Raw genomic sequence first — 26,592 nt, 5'->3', positions numbered from 1 at the left:
CAACAAAAAACTTCCATCGTTTGTTCTTTGAGTTTCTAGACCGAGATAATTTTTTACTGGACCCAAATCTCTTACTTTAAATTCCTTTCTTAGTTGTTCTGCAAACTTTTCCACTTGCTTGTCACTTTTTGTAGAGTAAAGCAAATCATCAACATAAGACAGACATAATTCTTGTTTATCACCCTTTCCTTTAGTGTACAAGCAGTTATCAGCTAAGCTTCTCTTAAAGCCAAGATTTTTTAAAGCATTATCAAGACATTCGTTCCAATTTCTGGCTGACTGTTTAAGCCCATAAATTGCTTTGTTCAGCCTATATACAGAATTCTGTTCACCTGCCTCAAAACCTGGCACTTGATTAATAAAAATTTCTTCTTGCAGATTTGCGTTAAGATAAGCTGTTTCAATATCAAAATGGTTTACCTTAAACCCACATTGTGCTGCAAGAGCTAGCAATAAGCGTACACTTTCACTCCTTGCAGTAGGAGAAAAGGTTTCATCAAAGCTTTCACCTTTTCTTTGAGTTAAGCCTCGTGCTGCCAGCCTAGCTTTGTACTTAACACCACCATCTGCCAAGTGTTTTATTTTATACACCCATCTACAGCTCACAGCCTTTTTTCCTTCTGGCAGTGGCTCAATGGTAAACACATTGGGTTCTGCTAAAGATTTCATTTCTGCTTTCATTGCATTTTTCCACCTTACTATTTCCTGGTGTGGTAGCTTTAAAACCTCCTCATAATCACAAGGTTCTTTCTTCACAGCAACAGTTTTAACTTCTTGTATAGTAAACCTTTCTGGAGGTACCCCCTTATTGCTTCTTTGTGATCTTCTAACTTGAACATTCTCCCCCTCTGAACTATCTTCCCCTCCTGATTCATCTTGCTCAGGAGAAATTGGTTCAGCTTTAGGAGATTGTGTACTGGAACCCTCATCCTCTGATTCCTCATCACTACCACTTTCAGAACCTTCTTTAATTTGTGACTTTTCTTCCTCAGATTTCACAAATTTATCTGTATCATCAGAAGATAAAACAACTTCTGAATTTCCATGTAAACGAGCCCAACTATCTTGCTCACAAAACTACATGTCTTGATATCACAACTCTGCCACGCCCTCATGCAAAACGATACCCCTTTGACCAAGTTTGATAGCCAACAAACCTAAGTTTCTTTGCCTTGGGTTCTCCTTTCCTTCTCTGTCCTTTTGGGATGTGAACCCAAGCCCAGCAACCAAAAGTTTTAACATGGTCTAAAAAGGTTTTTTCCCCATAAAGCAAAAAATGAGGGGTATTGTTTATGGTAGAATGAAACAATCTGTTCTGTATGTAGTTAGCACACAGAATTGCTTCCCCCAAAAGCTTCCTGGATAAGCCAGAATCACTTAGCAGAGAATCTAGCATTGTTTGCAAAGACCTTATCTTGCGTTCTGCAACTGAATTTTCTTCAGGCGAAAAAGGACACGATTTACGGTGACTAATACCACGCTTTTTCAACCAGACCTGGAGGGCTTCAGCCATGAATTCGCCTCCACTGTCACTCTGCAACTGGGTAACTTTGTAGGGAAACTGCCTTTCTATATAGTTGACCCAATTTTTAATCAGTTGACCAGTTTCACTTTTGTGTTTTAACAAGTATACCCGAGTATACCGGCTATAATCATCCACAAGAACCAAAAAAAAACTTTGCTCCTCCTTCAGACTATGCAAATGGCCCACAAAGGTCTGAGTGTACTAAAGCAAATGGCCTCTTGCTAATTCTAGTACTTTCAGGATAGGACCCCCACTTTTAGACTCCTTGCAGGTATTGCAGTCTAGAAAAACTGAGCATTTTTTCATTTTAATTCCCTTACTTAATTCTGGCATTTTTGCAATACTGAGGAAATTGGCATGCCCCAAACAACAATGCCACAGATGCTGGCACTCATCATGCAAGGCTCTATTACAGGCTTTAACACATGCCCCAGACTCACTTAAAAGCTGGTCTTTCAAAACAAACAAACCATTTTGTAGTGACGCTGTAACCACTTTTCCAGCTTTCTCTATCTTATAGCCTGAACCAGAGAAAGTTACCTTAAATCCCTGTTTAACAAGACTTGTAACTGAAAGCAAATTATTTTCTAAACTTGGTACACATAAAACATTGGTAAACTTGGTACTTAAACAGTTTATATTCACACTACCCTTTCCAGCTGACTCATGCACTGTTCCATCAGCTAGTACTACATTTACAGATTTACAAGGCTGCTTTTCTACAAGGGTTTGTGCAGACTTAACAAAAATGTTTGTCGCTGCTGAGTCTAAAATCCAGTCTTGTCCAACGTCGTGACTGGTGCCTCGAACTGCTGCAGAAACATCCTGGACTCGACTCTTCCTGTCTCCTCGCTTCTGACTGTGAAAGCTGCTTCCTCTCTGTGGTCTACCACCTCTTTAGGCTGCCGCTCCTCATCAGTTGCATATCTTTTACTGGACTGCCTCCCATTTCTGGAGTTAGGGTGAGGGGTTGTGGCCTTCCTCTCATGGCGTCTTTCTTCCTCATCAAGCAAACGCCCAGTTAAGAAATGCATTGTTAATTGGCTTTCTGGAATTGCCTCCAAAGTCATCACTAAATTGTCCCATGACTCAGGAAGTGAAGACAGCACAATATAAACCTTTCTCTGTTCAGAAAAATGCTCCCCAAGTTCATTTAACTGTGAAAACAAATCACGCATTCTTTGAAGGTGTGTTGAAACACATTCACCCTCACTTAGTCTGGCTCGGTACAGAGCTCTCAGAGTAAGTTTGCTGCCAGCAGTGTCTCTAATGTGTATCGCTCTCAGTGCTTGCCAAATCTCACTTGCTGTTTCAAGGTCTCGCACATGAGATAACTGAGACTTCTCTAAACTCAAAATTAAATTGGCATAGGCTTTGTCCTCCAGCCTTTGGTCTGCTTCATCTACTTCTTCATTCTCCTCTTTTATAGGAGGGTTAACAATAACAGTCCAACATTGTTCTTTCTTTAAAAACGCCTGCATCTGTAAACTCCATGACATATAATTGGACTCTCCCAGTTTCTGTACTGGAAAATATGAAGCTCCCCCTTGAGCTCCAGCTCCAAGTCCAGCCATGGCTCCACCCAGCTTTCAGCTTTCCACTCAGTCCTTACTCACACGTGGCTTGAAGAAATGTTCAGCTCCTGGTCTCAAACAGACACTCCCTGCCAATGCCTTCACACAGCCAGCTGCTTGAGAAACGCTGAGTTGCTTCCAGTCCCTGGGTTCTTTTCACGCTCTGTCTCTGCCCGCTCAGGACTGGGGACTGGGCCCATAACCTGTTGGAGGGGGATTTCCAGCCAGTGGCAGTGTACAGAGTGACTCCAGGAGACATAAGTGTAAAAACCCAAACTAAAACGAAGACTTTATTACCAAACAAAATAAACACAAACTCTGGTGGGTGTTATTCCTGCAGGCAGGCTACAAAACTCAGTTTTTTTCTTTTATAGCAATGGCCAGCTGCAGCCAATTAATCCCGGAAACTTCTTAAAGGTATATACACATGTTTCTGTGCCGAATGTCCCCTAATAGCTTTTGCCTATGATTGTTAATGATATATTTTGGGTTCCTTATTTTCTTTCTCATAAGGTATTATGTTCTAATGAATCATAAGGATAATGTTATGGTTGATATCTCTAGGTGTGAATGATGGGGGAAAGGATATGTTTACTCACCACATTTTGAACAAAGTGAACCTTGTGTGTTTGATGTTAGTGATGGAATCTGTCAATTACAAAAGATGGGTAAAGATACTTTTATTCAAGATAGTGGGATTGGATGCCTATGTGTTACTACTGTGGACCCTGAATTGTGGTCAGATGGAACTCTCACTGGAATTGATAAACATCAGGAATGCAAATGTAACCTGTAGTGATGTTGGGAAATCTACATAACCTATGTGCAAAATTTGAGAACTGGAAATATTGTGTTGGAAACGATTAAGGAGTCTGTGCATTTGCCATTAAACCTATCCAGTTTTGATATTTTTATAGGACCAGACTATCAGAAGTTAATGACATTACTTTTGCATAATGATCAAATACGAAAACACTTGGAACAACATGCTTGGAATACAAAAAAGGCATTTGTAAAAATACAATATGAAAATGGAGAAATTTCAACAAATTGCTGATGAAGAATCTAGCCTTACTGAATATCATTTGTGAGATATATTTAAAGGCTATTCTCCAAAGACGTCTGCTTTCTTACATCTATTGAAACATCCTATTGTGATTATTCTGTTGATATTATTCAGTGTAATTGGATATGCATTTTGCTTAAATGCTTAAAGAATCTGCAGACACGATTGAATTCTGTCTTAGAATATTTGCATATTGATTTTAAAGTGAAGTATAAATAAATTTACACATCAAGAGGGGGAATTTGTAATGAATGGCATGGTTTGTATGGGCCTAAGATGGCTGAAGAACACCACAAAATGGATGCAGTTGATGAACTATCAGTGAACTGCGTTGATCAAAGAGCTAATGGAATGTGCATGTTCTGGCCAAAGCAGTATATTGGGAACGGTACACACAAGGAGGCATGAAGACCGACTATACAACATCAGTTTCGAACAATAAGAGTTGTGATATGCCAAAAGCTACACAACATCAGTTTCAAATAATAAGAGCTGTAAAAAACCAAGAACATGCCACGAAAGAATGCGAAGATTCGGATGAACAACAAGGAAAGTATACAAGGCGAGACTCTCCAATTTGAGTGTGACTGTGTGTGTGTGTGTGTGTGTGTGTAACTGAGTGCATGTTCCCCTGTCTTGTTAAATGTATTCCATGGTAATCAATAAAGTAGTACTATCTATAGAGGAAATCCAATATTGGTTGTCTGTTGTGTTGTGCTCTCCTGGAGTAGCCTACGTTTCATCTATGTTAAACACCTAAACAGATCTAAAAGAACCTAATTGCTCTTTATACATCTTATAAGGTCTTCCATTTTTTTCTTAAAACACTATTCTTACCATAATTCTTGCTACAATATGAGTGTTATAACAATCCTGCCAATGTTTTTAGTTGTTCTCCAAAGTAGCTTTCCCCCATTCCTTATTAAAGTTCTTGCCTTCTTGATTTCTGATCCTCCTGGTCATTTTCGCCATTTCAACATAGTCCATCATCTTCATTAAGCATTCTTCTTTAGTAGGGACTTTTTCTTTCTTCCATCTCTGGGCTATAAGTATCTGCGCTGCTGTCGTTGCATACATAAATAATCTTTTCTGATCCATTGGTATTTCTGCACCTAAAAGTCCTAGTAAAAGTGCTTCTGGTTTTCCCACAAAGGTTATTCTAAACATTCTGGTGAGTTCAAGATGGTTCTGCCTGGGACATTCTGCATGGCAAGCAGGTGGTCTGGTGTGGAGCTAGGGGGCTTCCCCATATTTTGCTGGCCTTTCTTGTGTTGTTTAGTCATTTAGTCGTGTCCGACTCTTCGTGACCCCATGGACCAGAGCACGCCAGGCACTCCTGTCTTCAAAACTCCATGGACAAAGACAACAGGCTTTTCTACATTATGCTATTAGCAATCGTGATGATTTACTCAACTGAATTAGCAACTCAGCATTTCTGAGAGGGGAAACGGTATAGTTTTGCATATTGGTTTTTAGATAATGCATAAAAAGAAAATATTTATCATTTAGTATTAGTTTGTGAGACGTCCGGAGGGTGGGAACACAAGAACGGGCCTTTTCAGTGGTGGCCTCTTGTGTGTGGAATGCTCTTCACCTGTCATCTTGATTAAATATATTTAGGCACCAGGCCAGAATATTTCTTTTCTCTTTAGTTGATTAACATCCTATGGCTTTTTAAATGTGTGAGTAGTGGGGGAGGGGTATTATTATTATTATGGTATGTATTTTGGTGGTTTTATATTGCAAACCACCATGTGATCCTCAGATGAAGGACGACATAGAAATTTAACAAATAATATATAAAATAATAAACTACCGGGTGGAATTGATGTTATGTGTCACCTGTGGTAGTGCGTTTTTCACTGATTGAAGCAGTCAACTGGGCACATGTGGGGTAAGGATCTCATGGGGAGACTGGCACCAGGTTGTTGAGAATCCTGTACATTCCTGACAGGTTTTGGGGAGCCCAGTGGGGCTTCAAAGGCTGATCACAGGGTCTGGGTTGGTTCATATGGAGAGAGGTGGGCCTTGAGGTATGGCAGTCTTGAGCCGCTTAAGGCTTTATAGGTCAAACCCAGCACTCTGAATTTGGCCCAGAAACTGTGCGGCCTGTGAAGTCGGGCAAAGATCAGTGTAATATGTTCAAACCATTTTACTCAAGTGAGCAACCTGGCCACCGAATTCTGCACCAACTGAAGTTTTTGAACAGTCTTCAGGGGCAGCCCTACGTATAAGGCATTGTGGTAATCTAACCTACAGGTTACCAGAGTATAGATGAAAGAAGCCAGGCTATCCCTGTCCAGATAAGGGTGCAGCTGGGCCACCGGCAAAAGCTGATGGAAGGCATTGCAACCCCCTGTGACCACCTGAGCCTCAAGCAGCAGCAAAGGATCCAGGAGTCCCTCCAGGCTACAAACCTGTTCCTTCAGGTGAACCCCGTCAAGAGCAGGAGATCTCCCGGCCATCTGGTGTGGGAAAGCACCCACTAACAGTCTTATCTGGATTGACCTTCAGTTTGTTGCCTCTTTTTTAAAAAAATAGTTTTTATTGATTTTAACATATAAATTATAATACGTACCACAAAACTCTGTCACTTATACAACCTTTTTGGACTTCCATCAGCACCTCTGATGAGCCACCGTTTTAATCACTTCTTATGCATTTCTTAACTTTATATTACCTTTAAATTTCTTAACTAATCATCCTCCCCCTTATCCATTTTTGCAATGATTCCAATAATACTCACAAAACTTCTTGTAAACCTACAAAGGTCGTCACTTCAGTTTGTTGGCTCTTATCCAGTCCGTTATCGAGGCAAAACACTGCTCCAGAGCATTGACTGCTTCACCTGCAGATGTCAAGGAGAAGGAGAACTGAGTGTCACCAGCAAGTTGCTGACAACGTGCCCCAGATCTCTGGATAACCCCACCTAGTGGTTTCATGTTTCTTAGGGGATAAAATCAAACCCCAAGGAACCCCACATTGAAGGCTCCATGGGTCAAAGAGCACTTTCCAAAACATCACCTTGTGGAGATGCTCTTCCACAAAGGACCAGGAGCACCACAAAGCGGCGTCACCCACCCCAAACTTAGACAGAGGACACCATGGCCAATGGTGATAGTATTATTATTATTATTATTATTATTATTAATTTGTGTACACCCATCATCATGGCAAGCTCTGTCCATGGACCAGGACCCAGGACCAGGTTCTCAGATGGGCCATCAAGTTCTTTTGTCATGTTAACACCTCTATCCAGGCATAGCTGTCAACTTTCAGATTTGAAAATAAGGGATCAGCAGCCTCGAAAATAAGGGATCAGCAGCCTCACCTGTCCCGGGGACAGTCTACGGGATATCTAACAATCCGGGATAGCAGCAGGAAGCAGCGGGAAACGGCACTAGAATAAAAAAAAGGGAAGGTTGACAGCTATGATCCCAGGTGAGGCCCTGGCTTGGAAAGGCAGCTGAGCCTGTATTTTTCCACTGGCCCCCGATCTTCCCTTCAGTACAGGTTATCCTGTTAATTGGATTTTAATTAACTGCCCTGCCCTGTAGGAACCTCCAACTTAAAACATTGATCTTTTGGTGTGGCAGCAGGTGTACTTTGGAACTCCCTGCCACTTGACATCAGGCAGGAGGCTTCACGGTCCACTTTGCAGCATTCAACTTTGTTACCGTTGCTGAGTTTGTGATAGCTAAATATTGAGGAGAGAGCAGCCAATCTCCTATGTATATCTGAATAAATTGAGAAAGTCTGGTTTTCAGTAACTACGATTAAGCTAACATTGCAAAAGAATGCATCTAAACCAGCCTAACGGACTCATGGGGAAATAAGTATTTTGGGGGATGTTTTGAAAAAGTAATCATTTATTTATTTATTACATAAAATGTATATACCGCTTGATTGTAAACAAATCCTTAAATAAGAGACACGGGGGAATGATTAATGGACTTCAATGTCTGTACACTAATGTGCAAAGCATGGGAAATAAACAAGATGAGCTTGAGCTCTTGGTACAGCAAACTAAATATGACATAATAGGAATCACTGAAACCTGGTGGGATAAGTCCCACGATTGGAATGTAATAATGGAGGGATACAATCTATTTCAGAGAAACAGACCAGACAAGAAAGGTGGAGGAGTGGCGTTATATGTCAGGGATGTGTATACCCGTGAAGAGATCCAAGATTTAGAACCTCAAAGCCAAAGTGAGAGCATTTGGGTCAAAATTAAGGGAGAGAAGAATAATAGTGACCTCATTGTGGGAGTTTACTATAGATCCCCAAGCCAAACGGAGGACATAGATGATGCCTTCCTGGAACAGATGGCCAAGCATGCAAAAGGAAGGGAGACAGTAGTAATGGGGGACTTCAATTACCCAGATATTTGTTGGATGTCAAACTCAGCCAAGAGCATAAGGTCAAACAGATTCGTCACTGGCCTTGCAGACAACTTCATTGTCCAGAAAGTGGGAGAAGCAACAAGAGGAACAGCCATTTTAGATCTGGTCCTAACCAATGTTGATGACCTGGTTAGTGGGGTAGAAGTGGAAGGATCATTAGGCGCGAGTGATCATGCTCTTCTGAAGTTTACTATACAACGGAAAGGAGCAGCCAAGCATACTAGGACTCAATTTCTTGACTTTAAGAAAGCCGACTTCATAAAACTTAGGGAAGTGCTGGGTGAGATCCCATGGACAGTAATACTAAAAGGAAAGGGAGTTCATGATGGCTGGGAGTTTGTTAAGAGGGAGATAGTAAAAGCACAACTTCAGGCAATACCAATGAGACGGAAACATGGAAGGTGCCTAAAGAAGCCAGGGTGGCTATCTAAAGAGCTTTTAACTGAGTTAAGATTAAAAAAGGATGTGTACAAAAAATGGAAAAGGGGGGAAACCACCAAAGAGGAATTCAAACAAATAGCCAGCACGTGTAGACACAAAATCAGAAAAGCTAAAGCACAGAATGAACTCAGGCTTGCTAGAGAGGTTAAAAGCAACAAAAAAGGCTTTTATGGGTATGTTCGTAGCAAAAGGAAGAACAAAGAAACAGTGGGGTCACTCAGAGGAGAAGATGGTGAAATGCAAACAGGGGACACAGAAAGGGCTGAACTCCTCAATGCCTTCTTTGCCTCAGTCTTCTCCGATAAAGAAAACAATGCCCGACCTGAAGAATTTGGAGCAAATGATTCAGCAGAGGAAACACAACCCAGAATAACTAAGGAGATAGTACAAGAATACTTGGCTAGTCTAGATGTATTCAAGTCTCCAGGGCCAGATGAACTGCATCCAAGAGTATTAAAAGAACTGGCAGATGTGATTTCAGAACCACTGGCAGTCATCTTTGAGAATTCCTGGAGAATAGGCGAAGTCCCGGCAGACTGGAGGAGGGCAAATGTTGTCCCTATTTTCAAAAAGGGGAAAAGAGAGGACCCAAATAATTACCGCCCAGTCAGTCTGACATCAATACCAGGGAAGATTCTGGAGCAGATCATTAAGCAAACAGTCTGTGAGCACCTAGAAAGGAATGCTGTGATCACCAATAGTCAGCATGGATTTCTGAAAAATAAGTCATGTCAGACTAACCTGATCTCGTTTTTTGACAGAATTACAAGCCTGGTAGATGAAGGGAACGCAGTGGATGTAGCCTACCTTGATTTCAGCAAGGCATTTGACAAGGTGCCCCATGATATTCTTGTAAAGAAGCTGGTAAAATGCGGTCTTGACTATGCTACCACTCAGTGGATTTGTAACTGGCTGAATGACCGAACCCAAAGGGTGCTCATCAATGGTTCCCCCTCATCCTGGAGAAGAGTGACTAGTGGGGTGCCACAGGGTTCTGTCTTGGGCCCGGTTTTATTCAACATCTTTATCAACGACTTGGATGATGGACTCAAGGGCATCCTGATCAAATTTGCAGATGACACCAAACTGGGAGGGGTGGCTAACACCCCAGAGGACAGGATCACACTTCAAAACGACCTTGACAGATTAGAGAACTGGGCCAAAACAAACAAGATGAATTTTAACAGGGAGAAATGTAAAGTATTGCACTTGGGCAAAAAAAATGAGAGGCACAAATACAAGATGGGTGACACCTGGCTTGAGAGCAGTACATGTGAAAAGGATCTAGGAGTCTTGGTTGACCACAAACTTAACATGAGCCAACAGTGTGACGCGGCAGCTAAAAAAGCCAATGCAATTCTGGGCTGCATCAATAGGAGTATAGCATCTAGATCAAGGGAAGTAATAGTGCCACTGTATTCTGCTCTGGTCAGACCTCACCTGGAGTACTGTGTCCAGTTCTGGGCACCACAGTTCAAGAAGGACACTGACAAACTGGAACGTGTCCAGAGGAGGGCAACCAGAATGGTCAAAGGCCTGGAAACGATGCCTTATGAGGAGCGGCTGAGGGAGCTGGGCATGTTTAGCTTGGAGAAGAGGAGGTTAAGGGGTGATATGATAGCCATGTTCAAATATATAAAGGGATGTCACATAGAGGAGGGAGAAAGGTTGTTTTCTGCTGCTCCAGAGAAGCGGACACGGAGCAATGGATCCAAACTACAAGAAAGAAGATTCCACCTAAACATTAGGAAGAACTTGCTGGCAGTAAGAGCTGTTCGACAGTGGAATTTGCTGCCAAGGAGTGTGGTGGAGTCTCCTTCTTTGGAGGTCTTTAAGCAGAGGCTTGACAACCATATGTCAGGAGTGCTCTGATGGTGTTTCCTGCTTGGCAGGGGGTTGGACTCGATGGCCCTTGTGGTCTCTTCCAACTCTATGATTCTATGATTCTATGGAAACCCTCAAGGCAGTTTACAAAAAGATACATTGAAATCATGAAAAATGTACAGCAGTACTTTAAAACATGTAAAAAGTTAACATGCTGATATTCAGCTCAACTTTTTAAGCACCTGCACAGGCATGTTTTTAGGAGGTGCCGAACAAAGGTGGGAGGGAGACGCCTGCTTGATCTCAAGAGGCAGGGAGTTCCAAAGGGTCTGTGCTGCCATACTAAACAATTGAGGTTTTGCAAATGTGGAGCAGGTATTATGTGGCACCTGAAGCTGAAGCGGTCAAGTGTCTGCCTGTGGGGTAAGGAGGGGATCTCACGGGTAAACTGGTCCCAAGCGGTGAAGGGCTTTCTGTGTGAAATATACTCAGAGTCGCAAAGTGATTTCATGCTCTTTATTCAGCTCATAGTGGTGAGGAGGAATGAATGAAAGTCCCCTCAAGGTATCTGCTTTATATACATTATTTACACAATGGGCTGCACATGATTGGCTAATTCCGGAATTCTACTGTAAGCCAATCAGGTTGTGGATTCACTTCTATCTGGAGCATGATTGGGTGGTTCCTGCCAACCAATCATATTGCTGCATTGTTCTAGGACCAATCAGACTGCTGCAGTTTGGATCCTATTCAACTCAGTACATAACACCCCTCCCCTCTAAGTTCCAGTCCTGCCCGGGAGGTCGCATTCATAGTCCTCGAGGTACGCCGGTGGCCTACGTGTGCGTTGCGGCCTGGGGTGTTCCCTGGTCCGGGGTTCAGGTTCTGGCTCATGTTCCAAGGATGCTGGCTGTGATGGGCCTGTTTGGTCTGGTGCAACCGGCTCGCTCAGTCGTGGTTCTGGTTCCGGTGTCCTTTCGGCCTCGCGGGTCCTCTCTGTATTTACTGATTCTGCCTCTCCTGCTTGCCCCTGCTGCTCTCTGGGCCTCACTGCCCCTCTGTTCCCTTGGGACTCCTCTGACCTGTCCTCCTCCTGGTTTTCTCCCGGGAATCGTCGCCGTATCTGGTCACAGTGGCGGCGCCAGCATTGCCCCCCATCCGTTAGCACCTCGTACGACACGGGACCAGTGACCCTGGTGACTGTGGCGGGTACCCATGCTGGGCCTGCCCCAAAATTCTTTGCGTACACTGGGTCCTGGGCCTCGAAGGTCCGGGGGTTCCTGCCTTCCCCCACCACTACCTCATCCTGAGCTCTATCGGGGTGAAGGCGGTCCAATCTGATTGCAAGGCGCCGACCCATTAGTAGTTCAGCGGGGCTCCGGCCAGTCGTTGAGCTGGGGGTGCTGTGTTGTGCTAGGAGGAATGTGGCAAGGCGGTACTCCCAATCCCCTTGCGTCATGCGGCGAAGGGTGTCCTTGGTGGTCCGCACCATGCGTTCTGCTTGGCCATTGGTGGCAGGGTGGAATGGCGCCGAACGGATGTGGCGGATGGCGTTCTGCGCTGTGAAGGTTTGGAATTCTCCTGACGTAAATGCAGTCCCGTTGTCTGAGACGAGAGTGTCAGGGAGCCCGTGGGTTGCAAACAGCCTGCGTAGTACCCGGATGGCTGCGGACGTAGAAGTGGACGGTACCAGTGCGACTTCCAGCCATTTGGTGTAGGAGTCCACCACTATGAAGAATGTTTTCCCCTGAAAGGGGCCAGCGAAGTCCACATGCAGGCGTGACCATGGTGCTTGGGCGGACTCCCAGGACTGGACTGGGGCCCTTGGGGGATCTGGGCGGGATTCTTGGCAGGCCTGGCAGTGTTTGACCCAGGCCTCTATCTCTCCGTCGATCCCCGGCCACCACACATAACTCCTGGCAAGGGCCTTCATTCTTACTACCCCTGGGTGTGTCTCGTGTAGGGCTGTGAGGACCCTTTTGCGGAGGGGCTGGGGAACAACGACCCTGCTTCCCCATAAGAGGCACCCCTTGTGGGCCGACAGTTCATGTTTGCGGGTTGTGTAGCCGGCGAATTCTGGCCCGGGGCTGCTGCTGGGCCATCCCCTCCACACCCAGTCCAGGACCCGGGAGATGACCCTATCTTTCTTGGAATGGTGTGCAACTTCTTGTGCCTGAATGGGGCGGTCGGGAAGCAGCTCCAGGCTCATAACCTCTTGTGCAGGTGCTGGGTCGGGGCCTGTTTCCGGTAGTGGTAGCCTGCTGAGGGCGTCCGCATGGCCCATCGCCTTCCCAGGGCGGTGAATCAGTGCATACTGGTAGCTGGCAAGGAAAATTGACCACCTGAGTACACGAGGAGACAGCACTTGGGGGGTCTGCTTTTCGGGGGCAAACAAGCCAAGCAAGGGCTTGTGGTCAGTCACCACGGTGAAGGGCCGCCCGTACAAGAAATCATGGAATTTTTTTACTCCCTTCACGATTGCCAGACCCTCCTTGTCGATTTGCGAGTAGTTCCGCTCGGTTGCGTTGAGTGTCTGGGAAAAGTATGCCACCGGTACCTCTCTTCCATCCGGGAGTTGGTGTCCCAGGACAGCGCCAATGCCATAGGGTGAGGCGTCGCATGCTAGCACCACCGGCAGCCTCTCGTCGAAGTGTGCCAAGACCGAGTTTGAGACAAGCAAGTCCTTGACTGCCTGGAATGCGGCCTCCTGGCGCTGGCCCCACACCCAAGGGGCCCGCTTGTCCAGGAGTCTGTGTAGGGGCTCCGCTACCGCCGCCTTGTGGGGAAGGAAGGAATGGTAAAAGTTCAATAGTCCCAAGAAGGCCTGAAGTTCAGTCTTGTTCTTGGGCGCTGGGGCATCACAAATGGCCCATACCTTGTCCCCAGTCGGGTGGACCCCTTCTGCGTCCACCATAAATCCCAGAAAGTCCACCTGAGGCACTCCTAGTAGACATTTTTCCCGCTTCACCTTGAGACCCGCCGTCTGGAAACGGTGCAGAACGGTGCGGAGGCGGTCCTCAAACTCCTCTGGTGTGGGCCCGGCAATCAACACATCATCGAAGAAGGGGGTGACGCCAGGAATCCCTTTAAGGAGAGAGTCCATTAGATTCTGGAATATGCCTGGTGCCACGCTGACACCGAATTGCAGCCGCTTTACCCTGAACGCTCCTCTGTGCGTCACAATCGTCTGTGCCTCTGCTGTGGCCTCATCTACTGGCAGTTGTTGATATGCTTGGGCCAAGTCCAGCTTGCCAAAAATTTTCGACCCAGCCAGGGTGGCAAGGACATGGCTGACCACTGGCACTGGGTATGCATGGGCCGTGAGGGCCTTGTTTATGGTACATTTGTAGTCTGCGCAGATGCGGACCGAACCATTCGGCTTGACGGGTGTGACGATTGGGGTTTCCCAGGGGGCATTAGGCACCGGCTCCAGCACTCCTTGCTCCACGAGTCGGTCTAATTCCTCGTCTATACGGGGTTTCAGGGCGAACGGGACCCGGCGGGCCTTGAGCCTGACTGGTCGTACTGCGGGGTCAAGCTGTAGAGCAATGGGGGGCCCGTATACTGTCCCAATTTCCCATCAAAAACCCCCGGAAATTCCTTGCATATGGCGTCCACGTCCACTTGTAAGGTAGTGTGGTTCACCCCGGTGATGGCTAGCCCCAGTGGTCCAAACCATGCCAATCCCAGTAAGCTAATGTAGGGGCCCTTGACCACAAGCAAGTCCAGTTGCCGCGTCCGCCCTCGGTATTGCACCCTGAAGGTCCCCACCCCCATTGTGGGGACCTTACGTTTCTGAAAGTCCCGGAGGGTGAATGGGGCCGGCCTGAGTTTGGGACCCCCAGTAGGACACAGTTTCCTTAAGGTCCTTGCCGAGATTATGGATAGAGTTGAACCCGTGTCAAGCTCCATGCGGCATGGGGCCCCCTCTATCTGTACCTCTACATAAATTTTCTCTACGTTGGGGTGGGGCAACTGGTATACCTGGAAGTCCGTGAGCTCCGTCGAGTTGCCTTGGTGTGTTGGGCCCCGGGACCTGGGGCTCTTGGATTGGTCATCTGATGCCTGGCGTCGGGTGGGCCGAGCTCGACACACCCGGGCGATGTGTCCCAATTTTCTGCACTGCCTGCACTCTGCGTTGCGGAAACGGCAGGTCCTCCTCTCGTGACTATCTCCACAGCTTGCGCAGTTCCCTGCTTCTCGTCGAGGCAGCTGTGGTATGTGGGCTGCTTGAGTGCGCTGCTGTACTCGGTGCACCTCCTCCCTGTTGGATCCTGAGTCGTCGGTGAGGTCTTCGTGGTGGACCCTCGGTTGGGACGGCTGGCTCGGCCGTGCCTCTTGCGTCGACCTCTCGGCAGCTTCCGTTGCCAGGGCCTCCTCCAGAGCGACCTGGAACGTTAGGTCCTTCTTAGCGTAGAGGCGTCGTTGCAGCTTCTCATCCTTCAGGCCACCGACGAGGCGGTCACGAAGCATGTTCTCCAGCTCTGAGAAGTTGCAGAACCGGGCAGCTTGGCGGAGAGAGGTCACAAACCCAGTTATGGTTTCCCCAGGGGCTTGCCGCTTTGCATAGAAGGCATTTCGACGAGCCACCACAGAGGGCTGTGGCGAAAAGTGCCCCTTCAGCTGTTCCATTATTGTTTTGTATGGAACAGTAGCGACGTCTTCGGGTGCAAGGAGAGCCCGGGCGATTTCAAACGTCTCCTCTCCGCAGATGCTGAAGAATATTGCCCTCTTCTTGGCGTCTTCTTCATCGGTGACCCCTTTGGCTTCTAGGAGGAAGGTGAAACGGGAGGCGTACGCTTCCCAGTCTCCAGATGCTGGGTTGAACGGCGAGAAGCTGCTGTCGGTTGCCATTCTGAGTTCCTTGTGTCCCGGAGCTGAAGCCTGGATACACGGTGCGAGGCAGCGGTGCGGCAGGTGGCGGTGCTGCGGTGCTGTGTGTGGCAGTCAGCTCAGTGGGATCCCACCTTCGTCGCCAGTGAAATATACTCAGAGTCGCAAAGTGATTTCATGCTCTTTATTCAGCTCATAGTGGTGAGGAGGAATGAATGAAAGTCCCCTCAAGGTATCTGCTTTATATACATTATTTACACAATGGGCTGCACATGATTGGCTAATTCCGGAATTCTACTGTAAGCCAATCAGGTTGTGGATTCACTTCTATCTGGAGCATGATTGGGTGGTTCCTGCCAACCAATCATATTGCTGCATTGTTCTAGGACCACTCAGACTGCTGCAGTTTGGATCCTATTCAACTCAGTACATAACACTGTGCTAATGGAAACACCTTGAACTGCTACTGGTAGCCGAAGGGCAACAAGGGAAGCCCCCTGAGTGAAAGGGTCATATGCTGAGAAGGCCACGCTCCCGAGAGGAATCTTGCTGCAGCATTCTGCACCGGCTGAAGCTTCTAGACCAAGCGCAACGGATAACCCACATGGAGGGCTTTGTGGTCATCCAGCCTTGAAGGTGTGGATGAAGCATGTCTGCACCAGGCAGGTGTAGAAGCCAATCTCCCTGGCGCCTGACCACATGATGGCCAGCATCTTGGGCAAGGTGGAGATGCTGATGACCAGGTCGTTGGCGGCCAGCCTGGAGAGGAAGAGGTCCATGGGCTGGTGGAGACTGGGCTCCGTCTTGATGACGAAGAGGATGGTGACATTCCCCAGCACAGTCAGGACGTACATGAGGAAGAGGGGGGTCCCAATCCAGGTGTGGAAGGCTTCCAGACCAGGGATGCCCACCAGGATGAAGGAGAACTGGCCCAGTAGGTGGGCCGTGCTGTTGAGGGCCTCCAAGACCCATCGTGGCAGAGCTTCTGAGACCTGGAGAAAGTCACACGGCCGGCAGAGGGAGAGAAGAGCCCTCTTCTCCCATTCCTGTGGTTTCCAGTAACTGCTTTTCAGAAGCTTGGCTGCCTCTCCCTGTGGAGCCAGAGCAGAGGCCTCTCCTCCTCCTCTGGGAATTTGTCTAACACTCCTTGAAAGTCACATTGGGATGTGGAAAATATGAAAACAACGAGGAGAGGCAGGACTGAAGATTTGGAGATATGCTTCAGAGGTCCACACTATGGGGAGCCCAGAAAAATTAATAATTATAACTTGGATTATAATTTGGTCTATTTTAAAATTTTAGTTTCTTGTTTTTAATTGGATTATGATTGGATATGTTGATTGGCTGTTTTTATTGGGAAATCAATAAAAATGATTTTAAAAGAAAGTCACATCGGTTGGTGGCCATTGCTGCCTCATGAGGGAGTGAGTTCCACCATTTAACCAAGAAGGACTTCCTTTTATGCCTCCTGAATCTTCCAACATTCAGCTTCACCATGGGCTCTAATGTTGGGAGAGGAGAAAAAGTTCTCTCAATCCACTCTCTACATGCCGTGCAGAAATTCATAAACATCCATCATAGGATTCTCCCGCTGGATATTACCAGGATTTCAAAGGCAAAAACTTTCAGGGTGTCCTGGTTTTTACTTTTTGAAATATGGCAAACTAAAGAGGGCACTCAGAGCCATTTCTGTGGGCACATGCACTGTCACCCCAGCAAGGCCTTAGCCGGCCAGTCTGTGTTTCCTACTCGGGAGTAAGCTGCCTTGAGCTCAGCAGGGCTTGACTCCCAGGTCAGTAAGCATAAAGATGGCAACCTAAGAAGGGGCTGCTGGGTTGACATGTTCGCTGGGCTTTCCCATGGAAGCCAACAGAGAAACTCATTCCTTGGAGGCTGTGAGCAAAGGGCAGCCGAAGAAACGGCAAAATATGATGATGATGATGATGATGATGATGATGATGATGATGATGATAGTTTATACCCCACACAACAGGCTGGGTTTATTTATTCATATTAATTTTTACGTGCACACGCAGACAATCATTATTGTCTCATATAAAAAACTGGAAGAGGGTCTCTTAGTACGGCCCTCCAGTGCACACTAGAGGCCAAAATTGTGGAACCTTCTGGACAAAATGTATTTCCGAGGTTTGATGGCTTATGACACCACTTTGTTTTGGAGTAATACCAGTGCTTCTTTTCTGTGGGGACGCAGGGGGACGCATACCCATAAACATTTTGTGAATTTAACGGGAGAAGAAATTCACTGTATTTATTTTCCCAGATTTGAACTGTATTTATTTTTCCCCCGGTGGTGATTTTCTTGAGTCAAAATGAGAGTACCCTAAACATTTTTTTAAAAAAAGCACTGAGTTATACCATAAAATCATGTATCAATGGAAATAAAATTCCCATGTTGGCACTTTGCGATAAAATCAATGGGTTTGGGGTTGCAGTTTGGGGACTCGGTTTCTAAAAGGTTCGCCATCACTGCGCTAGAAGGAAAGGAAAGTAGGGGGGCGTCCCCCAAAAAGCATCTCTGGAAGTGGGATAAAGAAAGAAAAGGCGGAGAGGAGAGATGGGCACGCTGGGCTTGGCAAGGGTTAAAGGAACTGAGCTGCCTTCCTAGAGAGGACAGGAAGCAAGGGGGGGCCAGGTCCTCCAGAGCCAAGGCCCCTCCCTCCCCAGTCCTTTCCTGCTTCGGTGTCTCTCCTGGGATCTGGTGAGTCTCCTCTCTCTCCCCCCAGAGGGTGCAGTGGGGAGACGGGGAGGGGGTCGTCCCAGGGCTGCAGCAGGGGAGGGTGCCTGGGGGGCCTGATCTGCTCCTGCGGGGGGGGGCAGGTCAGGGAGGAGAGGGTCCTGCCAGGGAGGGGCCAGGTCTGCCACGCTCTCATTCCTGCAGATCAGAGGATCCCTGACTCATTTGGCCCTCCGCCCCCCCCTTTCAGAAAACTGACTCCCCCGAAATCTCCCTTCTTCAAACAAAGGAGTCCCTAGGACTTTAACTGTGTGACGTCGCTCAGCCTCACTGCACAACGGAGGAAACATCTGCAAATGGTTTTCCAAAGCTGGACGAGGAGGTGGACTAGCCCCCCCCCCAAAAAAAAAGGTGGGAGAGAAAGGCCAGGAATAAAGAGAGGGATCCCAGCCCAGAGTCTGGCTCCTGCATTGCAGACCAGTTTCCCAGTGTCTCCCAGGGCAGCTCCCCATGGAGGCCACTGCAGCAATCCCCTCGCACCCAGAGCAGGGCATCCCAGGACCACATCCTCTCTGCCCCAAAGGGATTGTTGCTGGCAAAGCAGCCGGAAATGGGCGCTGCTCCTCACTGAGCCTCCAGGGACCTGGGCATCAATGGCTGTGTGTGTGTTAAGATATCTAATAGAATACTAATAATAAATTGCCAGCCTATATTTCAAGAGAGATGTCTTTGGCCCTGCCCACTTGGCCCTCAGGGGGTTGGCCAGATACATACCTGGCCCTGATAGCAAAGAAAAAGGGACCCCACCCCAGGAGTCTGCCGGGAGAGCGGCAGAGTCCAAGTGCAAGAAAAGGAGACAGAAGCAGGGGAGTGGGGGTGGGGGGAGAGCACCTCCTGAGGACCCCCGGGTGAGGACCCCCATTAGAGCCAAGCATCCATTATTCAAAAGATACAAATGACTCCCTTGTCAGTCAATTCTGACTTCATGCATTGACTGGAAGGCAGGAGCAACCAGGCTGATTCATTTCCCAGAAATCCCTTCAGTTGCATCCACATTTTGCATTGCAATCTTTCTTCTAGGAGGGCTAGAGGCTGCTTCTTCCTCCTCCTCTTTCTTCTCCTTTTTAGAAAGGCCCTTTCCACCTGGCCTAGGGGGTGAGGCCCAGACTCAACCAGCCCTACTGTGTTAAATATGTATTCTGTAGTTGACCTCCTTTGTAATGTTTTATTTTGATATCTTTAAGAGAATATTTGTTTTCTGCTATGTTGCTTTGACTATGGACTATATAATTGAGTTTCTTCCAATGGTTTTATTTCTATTTTATTGATTTTGTGGGATGTGAAACTGCAGTCAAGTACAACATTCCAACAGTGGACTGGTTAGGGGATGTTTTCTACCACTCAGGAGAAGATTTCCTGTTCATAGCTGTCAACTTACAGATTTGAAAATAAGGGACCAGCAGCCAAAATAAGGGATCAACAATTACTTTTATAAAATACATATTTTGGTTCGTGCAAATGGCTTTAGATACCTATTAGGTCCATAAATTACCATATAGCATATATTCAACACAAAAAACCCAGCAACAATTTGTTGTTGACAAAGCAAGCTGGACATAGAAAGGGCCCCATTACCTTCAGTAGCTTATTTAAGAGACATCATCTATAAGGGACAATAGCGGGACATGGTGCTGGAATAAGGGACTGCCCCGCCAAATAAGGGATGCTTGACTGCTATGTTCCTGTTTCCTCCAGAGCAGGGACAGACTTCCAGTACATGTGACTTGAAGAGGGTGCAGTCTGTTGTACTAGCATGGAGGAGCACACGGCCTCCATGTTCTGATCAGTGTGTCTTCTCCATTTTGTATGTTGCTGTGTGTTTGGGGAAGTGACTCCTTAGTGGCAGTCATTTGTGACTAACTTCTTCATGGAATAGTTCTAGTTGTTATGTAACCTAAGCCTGCCTTCAGGGATATGCCTGTGAACGTGAATGAATCTGTGAGTAAACTACTTTTATATTAATGTGAATCAGATTATTGTGCTTATTAATATAAGAGGGATTGGAAGGGATTTTACCAGGAAGGAATTTTTAATAGTAAGACTCAGATGAGTCAGCAACAAGCTGATCGCTGCGTAATCTAAAAAAGGGGGATGTATGGAACTCTGCTAGAATATAGAACTTGCTAGCGCAAGTGAGGGAAGATATCATTAAATAATATATCCTCTCCTGCCTCCCTAATCATCCCCATAGATTTAATATGCTGTAAACCTCTTTGAGAATTTCTTTAAAATATAAAACGTTATAGAAATCAAAATAAATAAATAAGATAGCTCATGGTTTGGGCTGTGGTGCAGTCCAGCCCTGGTTCCCTCCAAGACTCATCCATGCTTGCTCAGGGAACCTTTTTCTTCTCCTGATATTAGACAACTTTTGTAACTGAACAATGTATTTGCTTTGTTTGATTTGCTAGTGCCTCTCCTTAAGACAGACAGAACTTGGCAGAAGACCAAAGGGTTCCTTCCAATCTCTCAGAGGCTTCCTGAGAGCACAGATGGGTGAGCGATACTCAGCTGGCCCTGGAACAGGAAGAGGCCATGCCATCCAAACTGGGAGCAGTGGGGGATTCTGGGAAAACTCTGTGCAGAAGATCCTGGGTGAGGAGGACACCCTCTGCTCAGAGGTGCAGAGCCAGCAGTTGAGGCAGTTCTGCTGCCAGGGGGCCAAAGGACCCCGAGAGGTTTGCAGCCGACTCTACCACCTTTGCCGTCAGTGGCTGAAGCCAGAAAGGCACACGAAAGCTGAGATGCTGGACCTGGTGATCTTGGAGCAGTTCCTGGCTGTCCTTCCACCGGAGATGGAGAGCTGGGTGAGGGACTGTGGAGCAGAGACCAGTTCCCAGGCGGTGGCCCTGGCCGAAGGTTTCCTCCTGAGTCAGGCAGAGGAAAGAAAGCAGGCAGAGAGAAAGCAGGTGAGAGAGACTTTCCTCTGGATACTCCCAAGGGGCTCCAAACAGGACGGAGAACATCCCATAATGCTCTACTGATGGCTCATATTTTTTTCCTGGGAAGGCATCCATGGAATGAGATCTGTCACCCTTGAAACTGTTGGCCCTGACATTCATTTTTTAATCCTTCTCCCCATTCTCTCTTTTGAATCCTTTTTCTTTTTCAGGGAAAGGATCTCTGTGTGGAAATGGACCTGGATTCCTGTGAGGCAGAGAGGCCTCCGTTGGACACCAGAGAGAGGCCACTGGGTAAGGAGGAAGGTGGTTTTTCTCCGTTTAGTCTCATTCTGTTCGTTTTCCAACTCATCTGTGGGTTCTTTTCATCTTTTGTTGGGGGAGATAGTAAGGCCTCCCCCTTACCTTTTTTCTCTTGCAGGTGACACAGTGATACTGGCTAGACCTCTTCAACCATCTCTGAATGGGGACAGAATGGAAGCAGCAGCTGTGGATCTAGATCAGGTCAGGGGAAGCTGCCTTGTGGGGACAGAGTTCGAGGAGCAGAACAATGTTGTAGATCAAGACGTAGTGGTGAACAATATTGTTGTCTCAGAGGAGGACATTTCCCTTTTTCTTTTAGGGTCCAGTGTGCTTTGAAGATGTTGCTGTTCGTTTCACAGATGAGGAGTGGGAGTTGCTGGATCCTGACCAGAGAGCTCTGCATAAAGATGTCATGGAGGAGAATCATGGGATCGTGGCCACTCTTGGTAAGGATCCCTTTTGAATCATAATATCTGTTTTTAAATTCAAAACAGCTCTCTTTGATGAACCTCATATATTTGCACAGAACTCAACAGCGTCCCCTTAAGACACCTGGGATTACAATATTGCAGCTTCTAAACAAGGATCAGCCTGGTCTGAACTCCCCAGGCCATTTTAACTCAGCTTCAGAGTTGTTAGGGAAGTTGAAGTAGCTTATCGAATCACAGGTTCCCCTAAGGATGTCGGTTGATCCCCGTTAATTAATGCACCCAACCCTTCAGAAAACCATCCATCTAACCCACTTGTGTTATTCCTCTATTACCAGAGTTAACAAGTATTCTTCCTTAATTTCTCCCTGAGGCGCTAATCCATTTCTCTTCATTGCAGATAGTGATGGACTGGAAATCAAGAACAAGGGTGACCATGACAAAATCCCCACAATGGAGAAGCTGTATAAATATCTTGAAAGTGGGAAAAGTTCAAATTCCACTTCCCATCAAGGAAATCTCATTAGGAAGAAACCCTATCAGTGCATGGAATGTGGAAAGAGCTTCAGTCAGAGCTCCTCTCTCACTTCCCATCAAAGAATTCATACAGGGGAGAAACCCTATCAGTGTGGGGAATGTGGAAAGAGGTTCAATAGTAACTCCCATCTCACTTCCCATCAGAGAATTCATACAGGGGAGAAACCCTATCAGTGTATGGAATGTGGAAAGAGCTTCAGTCAGAGCTCTGATTTCACTAAGCACCAGAGAATTCATACAGGGGAGAAGCCCTATCAGTGTATGGAATGTGGAAAGAGCTTCAGTCAGAGCTCACATCTTTCTTCTCATCAAAGAATTCACATAGGGGAGAAACCCTATCAGTGCATGGAATGTGGAAAGAGCTTCAGGAAGAGCTCACATCTTTCTTCCCATCAAAGAATTCATATAGGGGAGAAACCCTATCAGTGCGTGGAATGTGGAAAGAGCTTCACTGATAGCTCCTCTCTCATTTCCCATCGAAGAATTCATACAGGGGAGAAACCCTATCAGTGTGTGGAATGTGCAAAGAGCTTCAGTACCAGCTCCAAACTCACTATCCATCAAAGAATTCATACAGGGGAGAAACCCTATCAGTGTGTGGAATGTGGAAAAAGCTTCAGTCAGAGCTCACATCTTTCTTCCCATCAAAGAATTCACATAGGGGAGAAACCCTATCAGTGTGTGGAATGTGGAAAGAGCTTCAGTGCCAGCTCCAAACTCACTATCCATCAAAGAATTCATAAAGGGGAGAAACCCTATCAGTGTGTGGAATGTGGAAAAAGCTTCAGTCAGAGCGCCAATCTCACTTTCCATCAAAGAATTCATACAGGGGAGAAACCGTATCAGTGTGGCACCAATCCACCATTTTGCAGGCCTCTTTCACCCTTGGCCAAAAAGGCCAAGCACCCTCTGGCGGATCTGCTGGGTCTTCACCCCACAGACTACGGGTGTCAGAAAGGGAGTGTGGATCCTTGCGAAGAGAAGAGCCCAGGATTCCAGCCTGTCTTTTCCAGGATTTATTGAGTGCAAACTTACGTACAGTGCAGAAGTTTCAAAAGCAGAATCTGGAAGTGCCCCCCTCCTATTCCCCTTCCAGCAAAAAAGACCCGGAAGCCCCCTCTCCGTTTTTTCCCCTTACGTGGAAAACTGAGCGACGGAAACTGCTCATTCCTTTCCTTTTTTTTTATAAGATATTTATTAGCATTTTCCATTTTATACAAACAGCAAAAAAAAATTAAAAAGAAAAAATAATAAAAACACATAAAGTTCATAACTTATTTTTCAATAACATCTTTCACTGACCTCCTCATACCTCCCCTTCTTGTATTCCAGTTCGAATTGTTTATCCAGCAAATCCTTGTCTCCCAACATTACAATTAAACCCCTTATTTTCTATCCATCTTCTTATATTATTATAGCTTAAACTCTTAGTTATATACAAAGAAAAAAGGGACCATTTTTTCATATTCTTGTGTACCATTACAGCTAGAAACCACTTAATTTCAATCCTGCATCATTCAACATTCATTAATATTGCAATATTTTTGTAAATAGTCCTTGAATTTCTTCCATTCTTCTTCTGCCGACTCTTCTCCCTGGTCACGGATTCTGCCAGTCATTTCTGCCAATCCCATAAAGTCAATCAACTTCGTCTGCCATTCTTCCAGAGTGGGTAGATCTTGCGTCTTCCAATACTTTGCAATGAGTATTCTTGCTGCTGTTGTGGCATACATAAAGAAAGTTCTATCCTTTTTTGACACCAATTGGCCGACCATGCCCAAGAGAAAGGCCTCTGGTTTCTTCACAAAGGTATATTTAAATACCTTTTTCAGTTCATTATAAATCATTTCCCAGAAAGCCTTAATCCTAGGGCAAGTCCACCAGAGGTGAAAAAATGTACCTTCATTTTCTTTACATTTCCAACATTTGTTATCGGGCAAATGATATATTTTTGCAAGCTTGACTGGGGTCATGTACCACCTGTATATCATTTTCATAATATTTTCTCTTAAGGCATTACATGCCGTAAATTTCATACCTGTGGTTCACAACTGTTCCCAGTCAGCAAACATAATGTTATGTCCAACATCTTGTGCCCATTTAATCATAGCAGATTTCACCGTTTCATCCTGAGTATTCCATTTCAACAGCAAGTTATACATCTTTGACATAATCTTAGTTTTGGGTTCTAACAGTTCTGTTTCTAATTTTGATTTTTCCACCTGGAAGCCAATTTTCTTGTCCAAATTAAAAGCCTCCATTATCTGAAAATAATGTAACCAGTCTCGCACTTTATTTTTTAATTTCTCAAAACTCTGAAGTTTCCATCTATCTCCTTCTTGTTCCAAAATCTCCCAATATTTCGGCCATTTGGCCTCCATATTGAGCTTTTTCTGAGCTTTCGCTTCCATTGGTGACAACCACCTTGGGGTTTTATTTTCCAGTAAATCTTTGTATCTTATCCAAACATTGAACAATGCTCTCCTGACAATATGGTTTTTAAATGCTTTATGTGCTTTAACCTTGTCATACCACAAATATGCATGCCACCCAAAGACATTGTTAAAACCTTCTAGATCCAAAATGTCTGTGTTCTCAAGAAGTAGCCAATCTTTCAGCCAGCAAAACGCTGCTGCTTCATAATAAAGTTTAAGGTCTGGCAGGGCAAATCCACCCCTTTCTTTTGCATCAGTTAATATCTTAAATTTTATTCTTGGCTTCTTGCCCTGCCAGACAAATTTAGAAATGTCTTTCTGCCACTTCTCATTCCTTTCCTTGGTCGCAGTTTTTTGGCTCCGCTCTCTCTCATCTTCCGTGTCTCCTGAAAGCTGCCCCTTCCTTCCCTGACTCTGACGAAGTGTAGCTGCTCAGCAGAGGGGGGGCTCTCTGTACATTTCTGTCTCTCCCCCCTCCCCTGCAAACAGATCCCTGACAACGGGGTTCACCATGGGCGGCAGGAGGAGGTAGAAGTTGGAAAAACGCCCGCCCGGGAGGGTTGCCAGCATCCCAGGCACTCCGAGGGCCTTTCTCTGGAGGTCACTCTCTGGCTAAAATCCACCATTAGTCCATTAGTTGAATTGGCGACTGAAGAATGGAGAGATCTCCTTATGTGGAGATCTGAAGACCTATGGATTACAAATCTGATTAAAGTGGAAGCTGGAGTTTTTGTGACAATTGGACTTTTGGACCCTACTTTTAAGTATGGAGGTCTGGCTGGAAGAAACATGGACCTTATCGGGACAGAGCTGCTCCGAGACCTGGTGTTTAATACTAAGGACTATCAAAAAAACCGGCAGAGAGGAACTGAGAGAGAATTAAGAGCCTCGGACGTGAGATCTCCAGGCTGATAGAAGATTAAGACTGATGGACATTTGCTGGGGATCGAAACCGGGAAAGGGGGTGGTGGGGTTTGGGAATCCAAAGGGTGTACAATTATAATCTGTTTTATTTTTTGTTTGGTTATTAATATGAAAATTGGGAAATTCGTGGAAGGGAATTTGGGTCGACTTTAGAAAAAGGTTTGTGTATTGAGGTACAAATATTGATGTCTATAAGTTAAAATTGGTTTTTTCTAAAAATGAATTAAATATAAAAAGGTTAAAAATTGGGGATAGGAACTTGTTGAACTAACAATTTGAATTGGAATACAAGAAGGGGAGGTGTGGGGAAGTCAGGGAAATATGGTACTGAAAATATGGAATTGTAAATTTCATGTGTTCTTAATTTTTTTTTCTTTTTTGACTTTTTTGTATTGAATGTGAAAATTTTTAATAAATATTTCATAAAAAATAAATAAATAAATAAAATCCACCATTAGTCCAGAGAGACCGGTGATAAGCGATCCCTCCCTTCTGAGAGGAACATACTAACAATCACACCCGTGTCTGCCACAAACGAATTCCAGGTCGACGATGAAGACTTTGGCAAAAACAAAACTTTAGCTGGCTTTGTCTGAGGCTTAGCACAACCCTTGCTACCGGCCTCTTCCTTTCCTGAG

The 26,592-nt window shown here is 45.8% G+C and overlaps 1 protein-coding gene across 1 annotated transcript; it reads left to right on the top strand.

The window, feature by feature from the left end:
• Positions 1–20,829: 20,829 nt before the first annotated feature.
• Positions 20,830–23,618, top strand: LOC310761877 (uncharacterized protein; the record flags this gene model as incomplete). The annotated part of the gene is made up of 5 exons (XM_083612076.1): positions 20,830–21,336; positions 21,540–21,621; positions 21,749–21,831; positions 21,950–22,076; positions 22,459–23,618. Exons 1-5 carry the CDS (start codon positions 20,920–20,922, stop codon positions 23,616–23,618), a joined length of 1,869 nt encoding a protein of 622 aa, XP_083468202.1. The 5' UTR covers positions 20,830–20,919.
• Positions 23,619–26,592: the final 2,974 nt, after the last annotated feature.

Source organism: Podarcis filfolensis, assembly GCF_964270895.1.
Source record: "Podarcis filfolensis genome assembly, chromosome: 4".
Classification (NCBI taxonomy): domain Eukaryota; kingdom Metazoa; phylum Chordata; class Lepidosauria; order Squamata; family Lacertidae; genus Podarcis; species Podarcis filfolensis.
Note: the sequence above shows the minus strand (reverse complement) of the source record. Positions and strands in the feature narration are given on the sequence as shown.